This window comes from Grampus griseus (assembly GCF_964374135.1).
Source record: "Grampus griseus genome assembly, chromosome: 11".
NCBI classification, from domain to species: Eukaryota; Metazoa; Chordata; class Mammalia; order Artiodactyla; family Delphinidae; genus Grampus; species Grampus griseus.
In genome coordinates this window covers 5598607-5619686 of record NC_139005.1, presented here as the reverse complement: position 1 = coordinate 5619686, position 21080 = coordinate 5598607, and the positions used below count along the sequence as shown (strand labels likewise).

The window sequence follows — 21080 nt, the reverse complement described above, 5'->3', positions numbered from 1 at the left end:
TGGTCTGCGGCCGCCTGGCTCCTAGCGCATCCTGGTGGTGGCAATGGCCTGAGCACACCCAGGCCCCCTTAGCTCCGTCCCAAGTCTAGTCTTAGAACATCTGTGGATTAAATATACATAGACTATTCTTGTCACCCTGAAGGATGCAACTTCTGGATTCTTCTCTTTCAAATGCATCCCGTCTTCTTGCTTTCTCTAATTCCCCATACCCAACGTGAGCAGTGAGGGCTGGGGTGAGAGTCCTAGAGGCCAAAATTGGTGGGGGGAGGCAAGATGGCCCTCTTAATGGCTGTAAAGGTCATTCATGATGCCCAGGCCTCGGCCTGGGGGCAGTATCCTGGGCTGTGGGAGCTGGAAACTCAGATGCATCACCAGCGGCCCTCAGGAAGGCTGCGGACTGGGGTGTGTGCAGGGCACACGGTCTCTCTCTTTCTCTCCAGCCCTCTCTCCTCCGAGACGGATAGACTAGCTGTTATCCATTCTCTCTGGGTGCTCCCTTCTGTCTTAGCCTCTGAGGATTCTAGAACTATCTTTTCTAACGGGGGAGCTAGAGATTGGCCAGGGAACATCCCCAAACAGGAAGATCTTGTTTGGTGCCTGAGCAGAAGGAGGTATAAAGGAGGGGGGGAACTCAGACAAGAAATAGGAGCGTGGAGAGGAAACTTCCATATTGTTCTTTTTTACCCCAAGGGCCTCTAATTTTGACTCTTCCTTCTCCATACTTGGAGAAGAAATTCTCCCGACATCAGAGAAAGCTCTGGCAAAAAGAGGGATGCTGCTCAGGAGACTGGAAGCATCAGGGGCTCTTTCAAATGAACTTGTTTTTTCCCCACGAAGGAAATAGTACAGAGAGGCTTAAATATTAGTAACCACAATAATTGCATTATTGTCCTAAATGGAGAGCGAGGCTTTGAATGCAGGATGAGGACGCATCGTTAGGGACTCGTGGGCACTCCTGCAGCCTCTGGCCTCCCGAGGACAGTCTCTGAACATCTGTCATGTTAACAAGGTGTCTCTCACCCCAGCCGCAGGGGTTGTGAACTTGAGGCTTGTGGGATACGAGACTGGGCTGTTTTCACAACTGCTTCATTATGATGCCAGCTAACATGCAAATCGTGGAGGCCGAATCTGCGAGCAGGAAAGTCTGGGTGATTCACGAAGTGCGCGGTGTGTTCTTGGCCTCCACGCAAAGGAAAAGGAGCGGAAAACACTGTTTGGGCCCGTGGGTGCAGACATCCTCCGAGGGGGTGTGTCTCGTCGGCCATCCCCTGTGGAAGGTGGGAGGCTGTGGCATGTCACTGAGGGTTTGGGGGAAGAGGTCAGGGGTTCTGAGGACTCGAGAGGAGGGGCGAGCAGCTCCTTCCTGGGGGCAGACCCACAGGGAGCAGGGAGAGTAGGAACAGGGGCCTGAGGGCCCAGCCCGGCCTCACCGCTTCCTGGCTCCTTGATTTTGCACATTCACTTTCGCTGAGCCTCAGTTGCCTCATTTGTAACATGGGCACAGAATTCCTGCTCTGCCTTCACACATGGGCCTGAAGGAGTCGTATGTGAAAGCACTTTTTTTTAATTTTTAAAGAAGATGTTGGGGGTACGAGTTAATTAATTAATTAATTTTTGCCGTGTTGGGTCTTCGTTTCTGCGCGAGGGCTTTCTCTAGTTGTGGCAAGTGGGGACCACTCTTCATCGCGGTGCGCGGGCCTCTCACTATTGCAGCCTCTCTTGTTGCAGAGCACAGGCTCCAGACGCGTAGCCTTCAGTAATTGTGGCTCACGGGCCTAGCTGCTCCGCGGCATGTGGGATCATGCGAATAGCTTCAGTTGTTGTTTTCGTCCATAACCGAGGCTGTCTCAGAGGCTGGGCCGGCCCCCTCCTCTGGTCCACGGGAGAGACCCAGGAAGGGCCCATTTTCATAAATTTCCAATCTGTTGTGGACCAAAGCTTTTGTAAATATAATAGAAGTGAATTATCAGAAAAATGAAGCAAAAGGCAATGACATGCAAACATGAGTAACAGACAGGATATGTCGCACGTGATTTTCTAAACACCTGCTACCCTCCTGGCTGCACTCACGTCCTCACAGACCTGCACTGGTCCTGGGGACCACCCCCCTCTTTGCAGTTTGTTCCGGGCCTGGTACCCGCTCAGATCAGAGGCTTTCTGCTTCACTCCATCTGCTCCTGACACCGGTCTCCTTGCATAGGACGAGGGGTGAGGATGCTTTCTGACCACACTGATGGGTGGTTGGTGCAGAAGCTGCCCGGAGCTTCCAGGCTTGAATCTGGGCGCCTGACGTTTACTTCAACAGAGTGGCAAGCCACTTAACATCTTTGTGTCTTTATTTTTCTCACCTGTAAAATTGGGTCAGAAGGGTTCTTGAGAGCGTTGGAGGTGACAGTGGTGGGTACATGGAAGTCGCTTCGTAAGTGGTGGTTTAATGACCGCGGTTACAAGAAGTTCATGGAGGAAAAGCATGAACCATATTATGGACAGAGATGCTATAGGAAGTTAGTACACACTGGGGAGCAATGTTTTGGACCTCAGGATCCACATGTGAGACCCACTAGATCAATAAAATGAAGGGGTTGCACTAGAAAATTTCCCAAGTATTTTTCTACGGTTAAAAAATCCTTGAATGCACTTCCTGCCTTTAAATTAGACTATTACCTGCTTCTACCACGAGGTGGCAGCAAAGCACAACCCACCGCCCGGCTCACTCCGTCCCAGTCGGGGCTGTAATTGTCTCCAGGCAGAGCCAGGAGCCCTTAAGACTCACGCTTTCAACACCCCCCGCCGCCGTCCCGCCCTGCCCCAAGGACACAGAAGGAGACCGAGGAGAGAAAGGACACAGAACCATTCAAGGCTACATAACTGTGTAGTGGAAATTCCGGCCTCCTGACTCCCAGTGTAGTACCCCTGTCTGGGAGATGCTCACTTATGCCCTGAAGTCCAGTGGTCACATTTTCCAAACTGGTACCCAGTTCTGCTGGTACTGGAAAAGCTCTCAGCAGCTGAGATGTGTGTTCATTTCCCTGGTCCTCTGAGGCCCAGTTTTCTCACTGGCCCACTATGAAGACTGAAAAGCCTTTGGCACTGCTACTTGGTTTTTTTTGTGTTTTTTGTTTTTTTTTAAATTAATTTTTATTGGAGTCTAGTTGATTTACGATGTTGTGTTAGTTTCAGGTGCACAGCAAAGCGAATCAGTTATACATATACATATATCCCCTCTTTTTTAGATTCTATTCCCATATAGGTCATTACATCGAATAGAGTTCCCTGCGCTATACAGCAGGTTCTTATTAGTCATCTATTTTATGTGTAGTAGTGTGTACATGTCAATCTCAATCTCCCAATTTATCCCTCCCCCCTTTTCCCCTTTGGTTGGTGCTGCTTTTTGAAAGGTAGGGCTTGGGCTCAGGGGCCCATCCAGAGAGGGCCGCTCATGTGCGCACTGTAAATCCCATGAGATGTAATTCTAAAAGGCCCAAGAAAGCCCTCCTGTCTCAAAGATATCTCCTACACTTCCTATGAATTGTCACCTAATCAGGTTTACTGAAATATACTAGGTATGAATTTAGTTTGGTTAATAAAAAACAACTTAAAAAAGCTTACCTTATAAATCCTCATAGGAAGTCATTCACACTTTCGCATGAGTTATTTCATCAGATTCTTTCCTCTAGCAAACATCTAGTTGAAGGCAGCTGCATTGAGCTGGAAGTATTGGTGGGGAGAACAGAGGACAGCTGGAAGGCAATAAAAGATTCTGGAGAATGGGTCAGTACGGCGGGGTGAAGATGGGGCCTTTTCAGAGAAGAGCAACAATGCCAATTTTTTTCTACTTCAGAATTTTTCTTGCTGATCAAGACCCAGGACTGTGTTCTCAGCACGCGCCTTTCTTACTCAAGGTGTCACGAGCTGGTGAACAATGGCGACAGCTATTTCTGCCTGTTTTCTTCTGAAGTCCTTGAAGGACGTTCGTCAACTTTCGTCAACTTTATCTTATTATCCTTCTGGTGTCCTAAAGGGAAAAAGACTAGGCAGGAATGGGTCTCTTCTTTTCAAACATGAAGTTTAAGTAAGTGACTTGCATGAAGTTCACTTCGGGGCTGCTGTACTGGCCCGCCCTACACGTGGACCTGTTCTCATCTCCATCCCGTCGTCTCCTGCTCGTGTCTTTATCTTCCTATCTCTGTGGATTCTTAGCGCTTTAGGACTCTGGGTGCTTCTGGCTGGGCGGGTGATATTTGATCTTCTGTTCCAAGTCGGGAGCCTCCTGCTGAGAAACCTCTCCTCTCCCTTTAAGGCTCCACTTTGCTTCCTCCACCTCTGACCTAGGTCGAAACCCATGCCCCTGTCCTCATTTGATACCAAGGTCCTATTTTAATATCATAATCCATCCATTAGTCATCTCCTTTCACTAAAATAAGCAGGGCAGAGAGGAGCCATGTGGTTTGTCAGTGAGAGCTCGGAAGGGGGTGACAGTATTGTTTCATGGCCAAACTGGGATTTGAGTTTTCTGTCCCTTGGAAGAGGGCCGGGCTCCCTGGGACTCACCCCTGGCTCAGGCGAGGGGTTACCTGGGCCCTGGGAGTGCAGGACTTTTTGTCAGTGGGTTGACCACCCTGGAGAGAGGTAAAAACGTCCAGCACGCAGACCAAGAGGCCTGGGAGCCTCCCCGCAGCCTGCTTCCTTCCGCTCAGGGGAGGTGAGCAGGGCCGCTTTCTGGAATCCATCCTGCATCGTCTCGCCTCACATAATGTTTCCCATAACGAGGCTCGTTGTCTGGTTGGTCTCCATTAACTGCAGGAGCCCGGGCTGGCGAGCAGGTCGGGGGTCCACAGGGAGGCCACGGTCATTCCCAGAGTAGCCACGAGGTGGCGGGTCTGGGACTTACATCAAAGATGACGAGCTTGGGGGGTATGGGGGTGAAGCCTGATTGCAAGGCTTTTGAAGACTGGGGTGGAGGGACGTTTCCCATCCTCCCTGTTCCCACTGGGCTGCCGTCCTCCCTCCCGGGTGCCTAAGCTGGATGTCTGCCAAGGACATTGTGGCCCCCGGAGGTACAAGCCACCTAGAGCGTGGTCCCCCTGCATCTACCTCACTCTAGCTCCCATCCTGCCCCTTCCCTTAGGCCTCAGGGACTCGGGAACACGCCAGAGGCTGCATGAAGCTGGTGGCTGAGTCGTGGAGGTTCTTCTTTCCACCCCTTCCAACACACAGACACACACACGTGCGCACGCACCCACACATACACACACATACACATGCATGCACACACACGCAAACACACACAAACGCATGCAAATACAGACGCATGCATACACACACTTGCATGCACACATACATATGCACACACGTGAGTTTAGTCTTTGTTCAGCCCAAGACCGCTCTGTCCCAGGGCTTTGTCTGGCTCTAGGCCCAGGGAACCCAGGCTTGTCTGCAGAGTGACGGGATCGCACAGATGCTAAGGGACCCAGACCAGCAGCTTCTCGCCCCTCGGGTGGCTCTGGAACCAGAGTGCTGTGGTCCCTTCACCCAGGGTCACGCAGAGCCGGCGTCCGGGGCTGCCTCCTAGGGTTGGGACAGAAGCAGATCTCCGTGTGGGATCAGCGTGGGTTTGGCCAGCTCTCCCTCAGGTCACTGGGGCCAGCGGGTCTTCACTCTTTTCCTCCTGGCCCCGGAACCCCTGAGGAGTATAACTTGTCACATAGTTACTCCTTCACTGGTGGGGGGGTGGGAAGAAGGGCAGGCCCTGTGAGGGTGTGTTGGACCATCAGGGGACGGGGTGACAAGGGTGCACGTCGGGCTTGAAAACCCCCAGCCTCTGGTTCTGGTCCATCCCTGCCTGTGGCCACTATTCAACTTTCACCTCTACGGCATTAAGTGCATTGTTCACTAATTAATTCACTTTATTAAATACATTATCCATTTTTTTCAGCTATAGAACATAGTAGATGCTCAATGAAGAACATTCAGAAAAAAAATTTAAAAACGAAAAAAGAAAATAAGATTCCCTTATCCTAGCCCACCAGAGGCAACTTTTACACTTCCCAAGCCCTTTGGAGGCAACTTACATATTTCCTTCAAGACTTTTTTTTTTTTTTAATATATGCATATATATATTAATCATTGGGACCATATGTGTATACAGTTTTTTTTCTCCCTTGTTTTAGAAATTAACAGCATACGTAGTTCTCAAAACTTTTCAGACTTTAATGCGCTCCACAGGACACCATCACCTGGAGATGCCTTAATGGGTTTAATCACTTAGTTGCTTCCATTTTTATTTTGGAATGATAAATAATTGTACATTAGTTTTTGCCTATAACTCTATTACCTTTGGAGAAGTCCTCTGGAGGAATTACTGGGTCTAAGGAGATGCACGTCTCAAGGGCTTCTGACATGTGTTATCAGAGTCTCCACCAGGTCCCAGGGCTCCTGCCCCTGCAGTGTATGAGGGCGGAGGGGGTCAGAGTGTCTTCAGCTGAGCCAGGGGGTCCAGTGTAGACAAGAGCCGGGATTCCAGCCCATGACTGGGCGTGGGCTCCCTGGGCCACCTCTGGCCGCGGCTGTTGGATCACTCGTTCCGGCACCAAGACTTCTGGATCGCTTTCCCTCAGGTCCGGCAGGACAACAGGTGTGTGGCCCTGGAAAGGTGTCCCTGCTTCCACCAGGGCAGAGAGTACGCCCCCGGAGAGACGGTGAAGGTAGACTGCAATACTTGGTGAGGCCGGGAAGGGTTCCAGGGATGCGGGGGACGGGGGTGGGGTGTTGCTCTGGTACTTGCTCCCCTCCCACCCGTGGTAACCTGGCTGCTCCTTTCCTTTTCTCTGTGCCTCTGTTTCTCCATCTGTCAAATGGGAGACTTTATCATCCTGTGTACTCACCCCACGGGGACACTTTCTAGACAGCAGTGTTTCCTGGGGAAGATGAGGGCCATATCCATCACTGCACGCGTGACCAAGCTATCCCAGGGCACGGGATCGGGGGTCCTTCTCTGGCCTTGTCCTGTCCCCCAGCCATATTGCGAGTGTGCTTGCCTGGAGAGAGACCATCCTTCACACAACCCCAGGCTCTGCTCACTCACTGTGCCTTTCTTTGGGGCAGTGCACAGCTTTAGGGAAGGGCCACGGGGACAGGCAGTAAGGGGCTTAGTGTCTGGGGCCTGAGGTCTGAGCTTTCCACCGCTGCCGCCCCTGTCGGGCTTCCTGATGTCGGCTCTGTTACCGGGCGGAGGGATGGGGCCATAGGGCAGCCGGCAAGTCGCTGCGGGTTTACACACATTGCTGCCCACCCTCTCCTGGCAGAAGCTCACAGCTGGTCACTGTTTCCCCAGCTCAGAATTTTCCTGCCATTCTGGACGTGTGTCCCCTTAGCCTCAGAGGGGCTATCGGCCTCAGTGTCTTTTCTGTAGAGACCCTGTGGCCCCTCCCAGGTGATGTCCTGGGAGGCTGGGCTTTGGCACGTCCGGAGCAGGTGGTGACAGAGTGTCCCTGGGTCACCTCAGCCAACCAGGGCCCTTCTTTGCCTCGTGACGGGTGGGGGGGCAGCATGGCTTCCCTCTCCTCCTGGGCCCCGTGGTCTAAAAATGTGTGGGTTCATGACCGCGGGGCCCTGTGAGGTCCGATCCACAGGCTGCAGACCACCCTCCCGACGCTTCCTGAGGCCTCCTGGAGGGTGGGTGGCGTCCTTGCTGTCCCGACCCCCAAGGCCCCGCCCTCACCCCCCCATCCTGTTCCCAGTGTCTGTCGGGACCGGAAGTGGAACTGCACGGACCACGTGTGCGACGCCACCTGCTCCGCCCTGGGCCTGGCTCACTACCTCACCTTTGACGGGCTCAAGTACCTGTTTCCCGGGGAGTGCCAGTACGTCCTGGCACAGGTGAGAGCAGGGTTCGGGGGTGGGTGTGCTCCCAGGCTGGATGCCACCGTTCTGTCGGTGGAAACAGCTCTGGGGGCTGGTTTCTACGGGAGTGATTTTCCAGCCCCTGGAGAGGCAGGACCTCGAGACTCGAGTGATAGCTGTGTTCCTCCAGCTCACCTGCACGCCTCCCGGGACGGGGCAGAAGCTCATTCGTTGACTGGCCTTGGTGTGGGGCAGGCTCCCATCCGCCCCAGTCCCAGCACAATGCAATGAGAGGAAGGCTCCCTTTCCTTCTGCAGACACGGCCTCAGTCAGGGTACCAGTGGGGAGTGGAGCCCGGGCTGGATTTCAGCCCCAGCACCCTTCCTGCCCCCATCCTTGGGCAGTGAGCAGCCCACTCAGAGAAGGTTGAAATGCCCCTGGAGTTCGGTTCCCGCCCTGTGATTCTATTCTATTTTATTCTGTTCTATTCTCTTTTTTTTTTTTTGCCGCACCTCGAGGCTTCTGGGATCTTAGTTCCCCAGCCAGGGATTGAACCGGGCCCTCGGCAGTGAGAGCGCAGGGTCCTAACCGCTGGACCGCCAGGGAAGTCCCCATTCCATTCCATCGCATTCTCCACCATTTTCATTTCTAACCTCGTGCAGCTCAGAATGGGGGGGGGTGAGGGGCTGTGGGTACAGAAGGTCCCGCTGCCCGGCAGGCCGAGGCGCGGCCTGCGGGAATCCTAGCTGCTGCATGAGGGCTGCTCTGCCCCCTTTCCCGCCCACGGGTTCCTGCAAGTTTCTCTTGCTGGTTGACACCGACGCTGGTGAGCAAGGAGGGTCGAGCGCTTTGTCCTCCAGGCGGCTGGGCTCTGCGCAGCTTAAACAACTGTGGTCTCTCCGTCTCCGCTCTCGGGGGCGTCAGGGGAGGGGCTCGGTGTGGGCTGGAGGGAGGACCGCAGACCCGAGGGAGCTTCAGCCCCAGAGACAGAGCTGCAGGGCACGGGAGTCAGGCAACGGGGGCAGGGGCACCAAGCATGACGCCTGCCCAGCGCACGGGGAGTGAGCCCCCTGCCTCTGGCCCGCGCCCCAGGCTGGCCCCAGAGAGGTGGGCGGCGCGCTGGGGAGACGGGCGTGCACCCCACGACATGCTTTTACCCACACCCAGGAACCCTCTAGGGCTTTCCCACACATCGTCTATGGAAGTCCGTCTTTCTGTTATCTGTCTGCCTCCCAGCCTTGGTAGCAGAAGATGGGGTGATACCAGCTCTGGGGCTCCACTCCCCAGCCAGGTTCAGATCTGGGCACCCAGAAAACACGACATTTCAGTGCAGCGAGAGGGGCCGGTCAGACCTACCGCCTCAGCCTAGGAGCCAGTCGGAGCCCCTCCGAGTCGTGCCCCTCGTGGGGCTGCTTTTCCTGCCCCACCGCCAGTGCCGTTGTCCCCTCTGATACTTTGTCCAGGGCCCCCCTCCCTTTCCTCCCTTCCTTCTTTGGGAGGTGTTATCAGGACTTAACTCTTTCTCCTTCAGAAAAATCTCAGCTGGTGACAAAGCACTTGTACCTTCGTTCCCTCTTTTAACTTTCACAATCCCATTAACCCAAGACAAACCCGTTTAACCTACCAATCCCATCAAGTTGGCGGATCCCATCTTACAGAGTGGCACGTCTTGTGTGTGGAATGTATGTATATGTGTGTGTGAGTGTATGTGTCTTTGTATGTGTGTGCATACATGTGTGTTATGTGTGTTTGTGTGTGGTATGTATGTGTGTGTGTCTTTGTGTGTATGTGAACATGTGTCTCTGTACGTGTGCCTCTGTGTGTGTGTGTGTGTTTATGAGGGTCAGAGAGGTAAGTGACTTACTCAGTATTATCCAGTAAGTGGCAGAAACAAGGCCCACCCCTAGCTTTTCTGTGCTGGGTGTTTTTTTTCCCATCACATCACAGCAATAGCCACCATGGGAGATATTTGCCAGAAACGTGTCCGCTTTTGCTTCCTTTGTATGCAATTCCCCAGCGAGGACCAGTGCTCCCATACCCTCTGTTCCCTGCTAGGGACGGTAGCTCAGCTGGTGTTGCTGGGTCCGGCAGTCTTCGGTTACAGTTCTGGGCCAGCAGTCCAGAGGGACTCCACCAGAACTTAGAGCTGCCAGGTGCCACGTGGCTGGACTGTGCTAGTTCCCTGGCTGAGCCTGGACTAACAGGCTCAGGGGGAGCTGTAGGCTGATGGGTCCACGTTCCCTCTCCCTGTGTCCCTCCTTCTCTCCCTCCCACCCCTCACCACCCCCCCTCCCACCTGGCTGTAGGCACCTGGTTCATAGGTGATGGCTGAGGGTGACACACCTGTGAGTGTCCTCCATCTCTGTCTGTCTGTCTCTCTCACACACACGTGGACATGGCAAACTCCTGTAACACATCCTTCAAAGGCCTGAGGTGATGGGACGCCAGTCAGCTGATCTGGGGAGGAGTAGCAGGGAGAGTGTTTCTATCCTGACACCTGTTTTTCCCCAGGATTACTGTGGCAGTAACCCTGGGACCTTCCGGATCCTGGTGGGGAACGAGGGGTGCGGCTACCCCTCCCTGAAATGCAGGAGGCGCGTCACCATCCTGGTGGAAGGAGGCGAGATTGAGCTGTTTGATGGGGAGGTGAGTGTGGGCTTGTCCCTCCACCCTCATGCCCCTCCGTTGGCTGATGAAGAGCACATGCCGAGTGTTCGTCCAGAACGTGTGTGGATGGAACGTCGTGCAGCCAGTGGAGAGATGAGGTAGCGCTGTATCCTCTGACCTCGCCTCGTCCTGTGAGGGTGGCGGGTGGCAGGTGGTGACAGATTACACGATCCATTTTAGTGGAAGGAAGTGCAGACACACATGTGGAGAAGGGTGTGTAACCATATCTGCACCAGCGTTGGGAGAGCCAGGGCTGACCTCTGGAGGCGACGGGAGATGGGAGGGTGGGAGGACTTTCATATAGGAATACGTATATACACACACATATATACATATGTATAATATACACACTATATATACAAATATACACACGCACACGAGTATACTATGCATAAACACATATACACATATATTATATACCCACTGTTATATATATTATATATACAAATGTACACACACACACGAGTATACTATGCATAAACACATATACACATATATTATATACCCACTGTTATATATATTATATATACAAATGTACACACACACGTATATTATACATACAAATATATCATACACATATATACACATATAGCCCACATATATATATTATATATACAAATGTATATGCACATATATACATATATGTTATATATCCACACATATATAAATATAATGCATACAAATGTATGAACACATATGTACACATACATTATAAATGCAAATATGTTATACACATTACACACATATACGTATATGTTAAATCCCACATTTATATGTATTATATATACAAATGTATACACATATACACATATATTATGCACACAAGTATACACACAAATGCATATGTATTATATACCCACAGTTTAATGTATTATATATATGAATGTACACACATGTACACATATATTATACATACAAATATACACACATATATATTATATACCCACATTTATATGTATTATATATACAAATGTATATACACATATATGCACATATACTATGCATACAAATATACACATGTATACGTAATATACAGATATATCCCACATTTACATTTATTATATATACAAACATATACACGCATATACACACATATAGTATGTGAGGTTAGTATGTATTATATACCCACATTATATATTATATACTAATGTATACACACATATACACACTTGTATACATATATTCACAAAAATATATACACACATATACGTACATATATACACATATATAATATATATACAAGTATATACACACTTATTATACATCCAATATGTTATATATACACACGCATATATAAATATATATTTTGGGAGATGATGGTGTTTGGGGGGATTTTTACCTTCTTTTATGTTTTTCGGTTCTTTTTAGATAAAATCTTTGCTAAAGAGCTCAAAGTGCACAGACTCAGGCCCTGTGTGCTAAGAGCTCACGGAGTGGCTCTCAGAGGTCTACCTGAGAACCACCCAGGAGACCTTGTTTAAGACACCAACCTTCAGGTCCACCCTGAGGTCCTGGCTCAGGTCTGGGTGAGGCCCAGGAACCTGCGTCTGAAGTGGCAGGGGTCCCTGGAGCACAGCTGTGCTGGTCTGGCCACATCGGTACCTGGGAGACCTGGGTCTGGGCTCACCCCTTCCCCGTACCTTCATTTTGTTCCGTGGCCTCAGCCCGCATCCTACCTTCTGGCAAATACCCACCGCTGGGCTTCCCTGGTGGCACGGTGGTTGAGAGTCCGCCTGCTGATGCAGGGGACACGGGTTCGTGCCCTGGTCCAGGAAGATCCCCCGCTGATACCAGGGGGTGGGAGGTGAATTCTCCTCCCTTAGAGAAGATAGCTGTGGAGCAAGCAGGACCTGTTGACTTGGGTCAGCCGTGTCCATTTCAGGGACAGTTCTACTTAGGACAGATGACAGTGGTGACATAGAGTGGGAGGCTCTGCCTGTGGTGTGTCCCCAGGGAGAGGGCCTTGGTGAAGGGGTGACAAGTTCTTAGCGTCAGCCTCAGTCTTATGGGTTAGATGGTCAGCCAAGTGCCGTGAAACGGGCAGGGAGGGCTCGGCACCGGCAGCGAGTCAGCGGAGTCAAGGGTTCAGGTCCTTCGGGGGCTGAAGTCTGGGATTCCTGCTTCCAGCGCCGAGCTTCCCTGTCTCCCTGTTCAGCTGTGACTCCTGCTGACGGCAACTCGAGTGGGAGATGGGAGGAAAGGGGAGAATCTAGTGCTCGTTTTAATAAAGGGGTGCATTTATTTTTTAATAAGCCAATAAGGGATTTTATTTTATTTAATTAATTTATTTTTTTAACATCTTTATTGGAGTATAATTGCTTTACAATGATTGCTGCTGTATAACAAAGTGAATCAGCTATATGTATACATACGTCCTCATATCCCTTCCCTCTTGCGTCTCCCTCCCACCCTCCCTATCCCACCCCTCTAGGTGGTCACTAAGCACTGAGCTGATCTCCCTGTGCTATGCAGCTGCTTCCCACTAGCTATCTATTTTACATTTGGTAGTGTATATATGTCCATGCCACTCTCTCACTTTGTCCCAGCTTACCCTTCCCCCTCCCCGTGTCCTCAAGTCCATTCTCTACGTCTGCATCTTTATTCCTGCCCTGCCCCTAGGGTCATCAGTACCACTTTTCTAGATTCCATATACATGCGTTAGCATATGGTATTTGTTTTCCTCTTTCTGACTGACTTCACTCTGTATGACAGTCTCTAGGTCCATTTTAAATCAGTTGCCTAGAGGTGCTTAAAACCATCACCACGTTAAAAACATCTTTAGGGGACCATGTGTATTTAATGATCAAGTGTCCAGAAAATTCTTTTCATGACGTGATAGGTGATCTTCTGCCAACAGGTTTCATTGTATTTTTAACCTTGTAATTATGTTTTTGCCGCCACCTCTTTATCCTAGGATTCTTGGAGAGAGGTAGGCAAGATGGACGCAGCTCTGGCCGAACGGGGCAAATGACCAGTGGCTCTGGAGGGCCGCGGGGCGGGGGGAGCCGGGCCTTACACCTGACCATCAGTGTCCTGGTCTCACACTGCGTCCTCCCTCAGGTGAGCGTGAAGAGGTCCATGAAGGATGAGACTTACTTTGAGGTGGTGGAGTCCGGCCTGTACATCACCGTGCTGCTGGGCAAGGCCCTCTCCGTGGTCTGGGACCGCCACCTGGGTATCTCTGTGTTCCTGAAGCAGACTTACCAGGTGGGTGGCCCTTCTCCGCTTCCCCCTCATCCTGTCCGGTTGCATCTTCAGCTTCCTGAGCAGCAGTCCGCGGCCCCCGCCTGCCGTCTTGGGGGAGGGTGGGTGGTCACCTAGTCCAGCCTCCCTCCCGCTGCAAATAAGACTCAAGGGTTAGCGTTCACCTTGGCTGTTCCCGAGACAGGCTGTCTCTGAGAAGGAGGGAGGGTTCCCGGACCCTGCAAACAGTCCCTTGAGTGGCCTTGCTAGGCAAGCAGTTTATATCCACAAAGGAAGGAAAGAAAAGATCGGGCAAGAGCTATTCTCAAGGTTTCTTAACCTCAAGAGGCAAACGATCATGCGTGATGTTATCATAACTCTGCAGAGCGTTCCGGGTGCACCCTCCCACGGGGCCACAGGCCAGCATCGGCCGACGCTTGCAGTGAAACCGCTCAGCACCTGCTTTGGGGAAAGCTGCTTGCAGTATCCGTCCAGGTTCCGATGGTTTGCTGGGACTTCATTTTCTCTGACGGGCATGAATGTGACAAGTGCTCTGTCTGCCCTGGTGGCAGGACAGACCTTCCCGGCAACTGTTCTAGGCACTGTGGATACAGCAGGGAAAGAACTATATATAACTATACATACATATGTATACATGGTTATAGTCATATATATAGTTATATATATATAGTTATATTTATATGTATCTTAACTCCGTATTAGTTTCCTATTGCTGCTATAATAAATTACCACAGACTTAGTGGCTTAGAAAAGCAACACAAACAGATTATCTTCTGGTTCTGGAGGTCAAAAGTATACAATTGGTCGGCAGGGCTGCATTCCTTCTGGTGGCTTTAGGGGAAAATCTGTCTTCTTGCCTTTCCTAGCTTCTGGGGCTGCCCACATCTCTTGGCTGTGGTCCCATCCTCCATCGTCACAGCCAACAGCATAGCGTCTTCCACTCTCTCTGCTTCTCTCTGTCACGTCACATTTCTCACTCGGACTTCTGTGCTCCTTATGAGACCCTGTGATTGCACTGAGCCCACCTAGATGATCCAGGACAGTCTTCCCATCTCAGGACCCTTAACGCAATCACACCTGCAAAGTTCCTTTTGCCACGTGTGGTAACATATTCCTGCTTCTGGGGATGAGAACGTGGATATCTTTGCGGGCACCATGGTTTTGTCCACAACAACCGTGGTGGAGATCATATTCTAGTGGGGATATTGTGTGTTTTAGACTGGTTGGTCTGATGAGACCCGTCTCAAAGGGTGTGAGTGGAGTCTTTGTGGAAGGGAGGGAAGGAGCCGCGTAAATGTCCTGACTTGAGAATTCAGGCAGATGGAGTGGCAGGTGCCAAGGCCCTAAGGTGGACGGTGTTTGCGTTTGGACACGGAGGCCAGGGCGGCTGGAGAGGAGGGGCTTGGGGTGACTGGTAGTTACCAAGGGCAGGGACGGGGCAGGGGCCATGCCATGGGGACTGTCGGGCCATGTAAAGATCTCTGTCCTTTTGTCCATGTTTCCCAGCAAAATAGAATAAGTCACATCTCTTTGTCCCGAGGCAGGGCTCCAAATTTGTTCTAAGAGCATGGCATCTTTTCTTTTCCAGGCCAAACAGCTCCGGTTTTGTCCAGGGTTCTTATGTGATGGTTTCCACCCATTCATTCATTAGTCTGTCAGGACTTGTGTCCTGCAGCCCATGATAGGTGAACATGGAGTTGAGGAAGATATTACGTCAGCCCTGGGGGCATTTAGTGCTGGCCAGCCTGCTCCGAACAGGCTGCAGTTGTTTAGGTAAGGGACTCACCTGTCCACGGTCAAGTAGGACTAGAACGTTCCCCCGTCAGACTTCTCACATTCTCATTGGTGTAATGCTGGACCAGCTCCTCTTCTGCTCAGACCCTTACTGGGGCAGCTGATGGTTTATACTGCAGACACCAGGGCCCTGGAGGCCTAGTTGGCCATCCAAGGGACATGGGTGGGCTGCCTCTCTTTGTGAATGGCCTTGGTTTCCTTAACCTTAACATGAGGTCATTGTGGAAGCCGGGCAAAGGCCTTGGCAAGGTCAAGACTTTGCTGGTCACCCTGGTCTCCTTCTGCGTCTCCCTCCCTGTCCCCTCCCACCCTCCTCTTCCTCAGGTGAGCTGCCTCCCATGCTGCCTGGAACCCTCGCTTTCCTGACTCAGAGTTTGCTCTGAGGTTTGCAAAGCTTATGCTCCCCACTGGTCCCCCAGGAGCAGGTGTGTGGCCTGTGTGGGAACTTTGACGGCATCCAGAACAACGACCTCACCAGCAGTAGCCTCCAAGTGGAGGAAGACCCCGTGGACTTCGGGAATTCCTGGAAAGTGAGCCCGCGGTGCGCCGACACCCAGAAAGTAGGTCGGGGTCGCGGTGCGGACCGTGGGCAGTGGGTGCTAGGGCCTGTGGCGGGGGCAGAGCCTGGGGAGAGGGCCTCTTGGAGCCCTTCCGGGTTGACTCTTCCGGGTCCACCTGTGTACTCCTGCCCGGTTCCCCAGGTGCCACTGGACCCCTCCCCTGCCACCTGCCACAACAACGTCCTGAAGCAGACGATGGTGGACTCCTCCTGCAGCATCCTCACCAGCGACATCTTCCAGGAGTGCAACAGGCTGGTGAGGGCGGCGGGGCCCCCGGGGCCCCCGGGGGCAGGCGCTTCTAGCTGTGGTTGCTTCCAGGAGCCTCAGAGATCGTCTGCAGCTGCTCACCTCTCTTGGCTTCAGGCTGGGGAGCAGAAAGAATAATCGAGGGTGTATGAGGAGAGCAGTGCCTGGCAGATCGTTTTTCTGCATGGTTCTCTGGGCATCCAATGCTGCTGCTCTTCCAGCCTCAGTCTTAGGGCTTGTCGCCCACAGATGATCTTGTCTCCGACATCAGAGCGGGAGCTTCCTTCTCCCATGCCCACCGTGTCTCTGGCCCCGGGCACCGCGCCACTGCCCCCGTTCCCAGGTCTTGTCTCACGGAAACTCCTTTCTGGTCTTGAAGCCAGATTTTCAGCCTGCACTCTATGGCTTCTTTCTGTGTCTTTTGTTGTTGTTTAATTTTTATTTTATATTGGAACGTAGTTGATTAACGATGCTGTGTTTTAGATGTACAGCAAAGTGATTCACTCATACATATACATGTGTCTATTCCTTTTCAAATTCTTTTCCCATTTAGGTTATTACAGAGTATTGAGCAGAGTTCCCTGTGCTACACAGTAGGTCCTTGTGGGTTTTCTATTTTATTTTATTTAAAAAAATTTTTTATTGGAATATAGTTGATTTACAATGTTGTGTTAGTTTCTGCTGTACAGCAAAGTGAATCAGTTATACATAGACATATATCCACTGCTTTTTTTTAGATTCTATTCCCATATAGGCCATTACAGACTACTGAGTACAGTTCCCTGTGCTACACAGCAGGTTCTTTTTGTGTCTTTATCTCGCAAGGTGACAAGGAATTCCCCAAACAAGTTTCGATGCAGTTTTCTCTCTATCTCTGTCTGAATGTATATACGCACACCTGTGTATGTGTGGGTACACGTGTGTCGATGTATATGTACACACACACACACACAGCCAGGTGCACACGCGTGCTGCTCCGTGGCAGCTCCCTCGTGGGAGTGACGGTTGAACACCTGTGTCTCAGCTCTTTCTGTCCATCCAGTGGTTTTTAATCCCTCAGGACCCGAAGGATACTTAGGATCCCCTGGTTTGGTGGAGACCCGAGGCACCTGAGCTGGAAGGGCGGGGACAGTGAGAGGGTCAGGGAAACCGGGGCTGTTGGGCACAGTGACCGGCTTAACGTCCGAATTCATCCTCACCACAACTGCCCTGAACAAGGTGGGTGTGGGGGGCACGTCTGGGGCAGCCGAAGGTGAGAGGTGGCTCCTGAGGCTGAGCACGGACCGACGGTGGGCTTCCCCTCCGGGGAGATCTAGGATCGGAGTCCAGGAGCACCGGGCCAGCCGCGGTCCAGCATGCTAGCCTGTAGCATCTCAGCGAGACAGTGTGAGTGGTCCTCATGTGTTTCCTCAGTCTCTTTGCTGAGTGGAGGCCAGGAAAGAGTGTGTTTGTGTGTGTGTGTGTGTGTGTGTGTGTGTATGTGTGTGTGTGTGGTGTTTATGTAAAACACGCAGACACCCAAGAGGGTGGGAGTGGCTTATGGGGACGGATGGATGGCTGAGCAGGTACGTGGACAGATGGACAGAAAGGAATGTTCTTTTGAAAAATTCTCAGGCACATCTCTTCTAGGAGAGGCTGACAGGGTTGCTTTTTTCCCCTTTTCTTGCTGGACTCCACATAAGAACGTAGGATTTCTGCCTTTTTACCCATTTCCTCCTTGGGACCATTGCCTCACATCTTTCCTTCTGTCTGGAGCCCCTGTCCCTCCTCTGACCACTGGAACATTCACGCCCAGACCAAGAGCCAGAGTCCCCAAGTGCAGCCCAGGCCACCTGCGTCTCCCTTGCAGGTGGACCCCGAGCCATACCTGGATGTTTGCATCTACGACACCTGTTCCTGCGAGTCCGTCGGGGACTGTGCCTGCTTCTGCGACGCCATCGCTGCCTACGCCCACGTGTGTGCCCGGCACGGCGAGGTGGTGGCCTGGAGGACGCCCACGTTGTGCCGTGAGTCCTGCTGTCCCTCGTGGTCCCAGACACACCCCTCCCCCCTCGCGCATTTAGACCTTGGGTGGTGAGGAAGGGCGCCTTGGTCGGGGAGAAGACAGAGACCCATGCGGGGGTGATGGCCGAGGCTGAAGGGGGTTAAGGCACGCATGGGCATGAGGAGGCGTGGGGCTGGAGACAGCGATGGGGAGAGAGCAGTGGGGAGAGAGATTCAAGGAAATGGAGAAGAGGGAGCAGTGACGAAGAGAAGAAGGTGGTCAGAGTGTCTGTGATTAGACACAATCACATTTGCCGTCGTGGTCAAGCAGCTCAGACTTTATGTTGCGCCTTCCTTCCTGCATGTAAGTGGGTGATCGTTTTTATGAGGAAAATGGATTCAGAACCGCGAGGCTCCTGGCTCAGGGGCTCTCAAAGCCTAGACGCCTCTCACGTGGTGACTCCGTAGTTCCCCAGTACCCTCATCCCCTCCTTGGGGCCATCTGTCTGGGGTTGCCCAGGGTTGCCCGGTGCTTTAATAACGGTCCTGCCTGTTTTGGGGTCTGCACAGCCCAGAGCTGCGAGGAACGGAACCTGCGGGACAGTGGGTACCAGTGTGAGTGGCGCTACAACAGCTGTGCTCCTGCCTGTCCCGTCACGTGCCAGCACCCTGAGCCGCTGGCCTGCCCCGTGCAGTGTGTGGAGGGCTGTCACGCCCACTGCCCTCCGGGTGAGGCCCTGGCCCCCGCGGGGAAGGGGTGCGGGGCTGGGATGGTCCTCAGGAAAGCTGGCTCCCTGCACTGCTTCTTCTCGGCCTCGCCGGGTGGCGCCCTGTCCCCAGCCCCACCAGCCTAGGCCGTGTTTCCGTGTCCTTCCACCAAAGCCAGGCCAGCTGTGCTTTTGTCAAGCTGAGCTCCCACGCAATGCTTCCGGGATCCATTTATGGGCGTATCGTCTCGAGCAGCGCTTTCTGGTAGAACTTGCCGCAGTGCTGGGAAAGCTCTATTCAAATGTGGCTCCTGTGTCTGAGGAACTGAATGTTCAATTTTATTGAACGTTACTTAGTTGAGATTTAAACGTAACCAGCCGCACGTGGTTACTGGCTACAGTATTGGATAGCACAGATCTAGAGTTATCAGATATCTCCTTCGGTGGAGGAGCAAAAAGACCCTTGGAGATAAGATTTGCTTTGTCCTGGGGTTTGGAGGAGGCGAGGTGGGGGAAGGAACACCCCCTCCTAATTTTTCAGAAAGAAGGATGCTCCCTAAGCAGTGAGGGGACCCTTGGGGGAGGCAGGCAGAGCTGGGACAGGCCTTCTAGTGCAAGGAGAGTCTTCCTTGTGGGAAAGGTAGGAACTTTGGCTCCTAACGAGAGGCTTCTCATGCAGGGAAAATCTTGGATGAGCTTTTGCAGACCTGCGTCAACCCTGAAGACTGCCCTGTGTGTGAGGCGGCCGGGCAGCGCTTAGCGCCTGGGAAGAAAATCACCTTGAACGCCGGGGACCCTGAGCGCTGCCAGATTTGGTAACACAGTCCCCCTGGTTGTCCGGAGTGATGGGTCTTACTGTCTAACCTGGGGGCCTGCCCAGAAGTGTCGGTTTGGGGAAGAATGTCCTGTTCTTACTTACTTTGCTTCTCTGTCTTTGAGGACAGGCTATATTTCTTTTCCAGGAAATATCTCTCAAGAGATTTAGGTTTTCTAGCTCTTCTTGCTGAAGGAAGGACGTGGTCTCTTCTTATCCTTGGAGGTGGCATCTAGTCCGGGGACAGGCATCTATGGAAGTCAGATTTCTTTTTTACTGGAGGTGGGGATGCAGGGCAGGAAGAGAGGTGGAGCCCCTGACTCTGCAGTGGGGCACAGACACCTCGGGCCATGGCCAAGGTCCCAGGATGCGGCTCTTGTAACTGGGAGTTACGGGTCGCTGCCCCCGGGCTCCCACCGGGGTTGAAGGAGAAGGTTCTAGCCTGTGTGGGTCACCGCCGCAGGCAGCTTGATTTCTCCTGTGGTCTGACGGAGCCTGCCACTTTCCAGGACACTGGTGAAAGAGAGACGTGCCCAGGGGGTTGGAACTTTGGCCTGGTGGGGTGAGAATTTGTGTGGGGGGCTTGGGGCTGGGTGTGGAGCACAGCTAGACCCTGGCACAGGATGGGGGTAAACGGTGGGTCCATTGCAAGAAAGAATGAGTGAGTCACTGTCGTTCTCTGTCTAACGTCTTGGAGACCCCCCTGTACCACTCCCAGTACTTTATTCTGCCGGATCAAGCTGGGATTTTGCATCTTTATTCATCTCTCTGAAATGATTTTACTCCAGTTTTCCTCTCTTCCTTAGGGCCCAACATGTTAACATAGTACAGAATTCATGCAGCTTAAATTCTGTTGTAATAAATACTGAAAAGCATTTGTCTTCGATAGAACATTTATAAGGCCTAGTCAGCCTCAACATTTTAGAGCAGTGTTTGTCTTTGGAGATATTTGGGAGAAGGCTTGGATTATAATTAAATATTTATGTTGCTAGAGACATAGGTTGAAAATAAACCAACTTTGAATGGCTGTGTGGATTGCTAAGAAAGAAGAAAGATTCTTTTTCAGGTCCTAGGGTGGGTGAAATCTTTGGCTTTCAAGGGGATCAAAACTCAAGGGAAGTGTGTGTGTGTGTGTGTGTGTGTGTGTGTGTGTGTGTGTGTGTAGGGGGGCTGCTTGGGGACTATGTTAAACATGGTGTCTCTCTCGAGTGGGGAGTGTTCCTTGGGGTCTCGGGTTCGGTGGGCTGGGAAGTGCCCAGAGGT

At 52.0% G+C, this 21080-nt stretch overlaps 1 protein-coding gene across 1 annotated transcript in view; it reads left to right on the top strand.

The window, feature by feature from the left end:
• The window catches only part of VWF (von Willebrand factor), a 138169-nt gene that overhangs the window by 68333 nt on the left and 48756 nt on the right, over positions 1-21080 (top strand). The window contains exons 19-27 of the mRNA XM_082665314.1: positions 6618-6721; positions 7740-7878; positions 10354-10488; positions 13570-13716; positions 15927-16067; positions 16209-16322; positions 18163-18319; positions 18867-19025; positions 19683-19818. Of these exons, the coding sequence (XP_082521440.1) occupies positions 6618-6721; positions 7740-7878; positions 10354-10488; positions 13570-13716; positions 15927-16067; positions 16209-16322; positions 18163-18319; positions 18867-19025; positions 19683-19818 (1232 nt within the window). The remainder of the gene's footprint in view (positions 1-6617; positions 6722-7739; positions 7879-10353; positions 10489-13569; positions 13717-15926; positions 16068-16208; positions 16323-18162; positions 18320-18866; positions 19026-19682; positions 19819-21080) is intronic.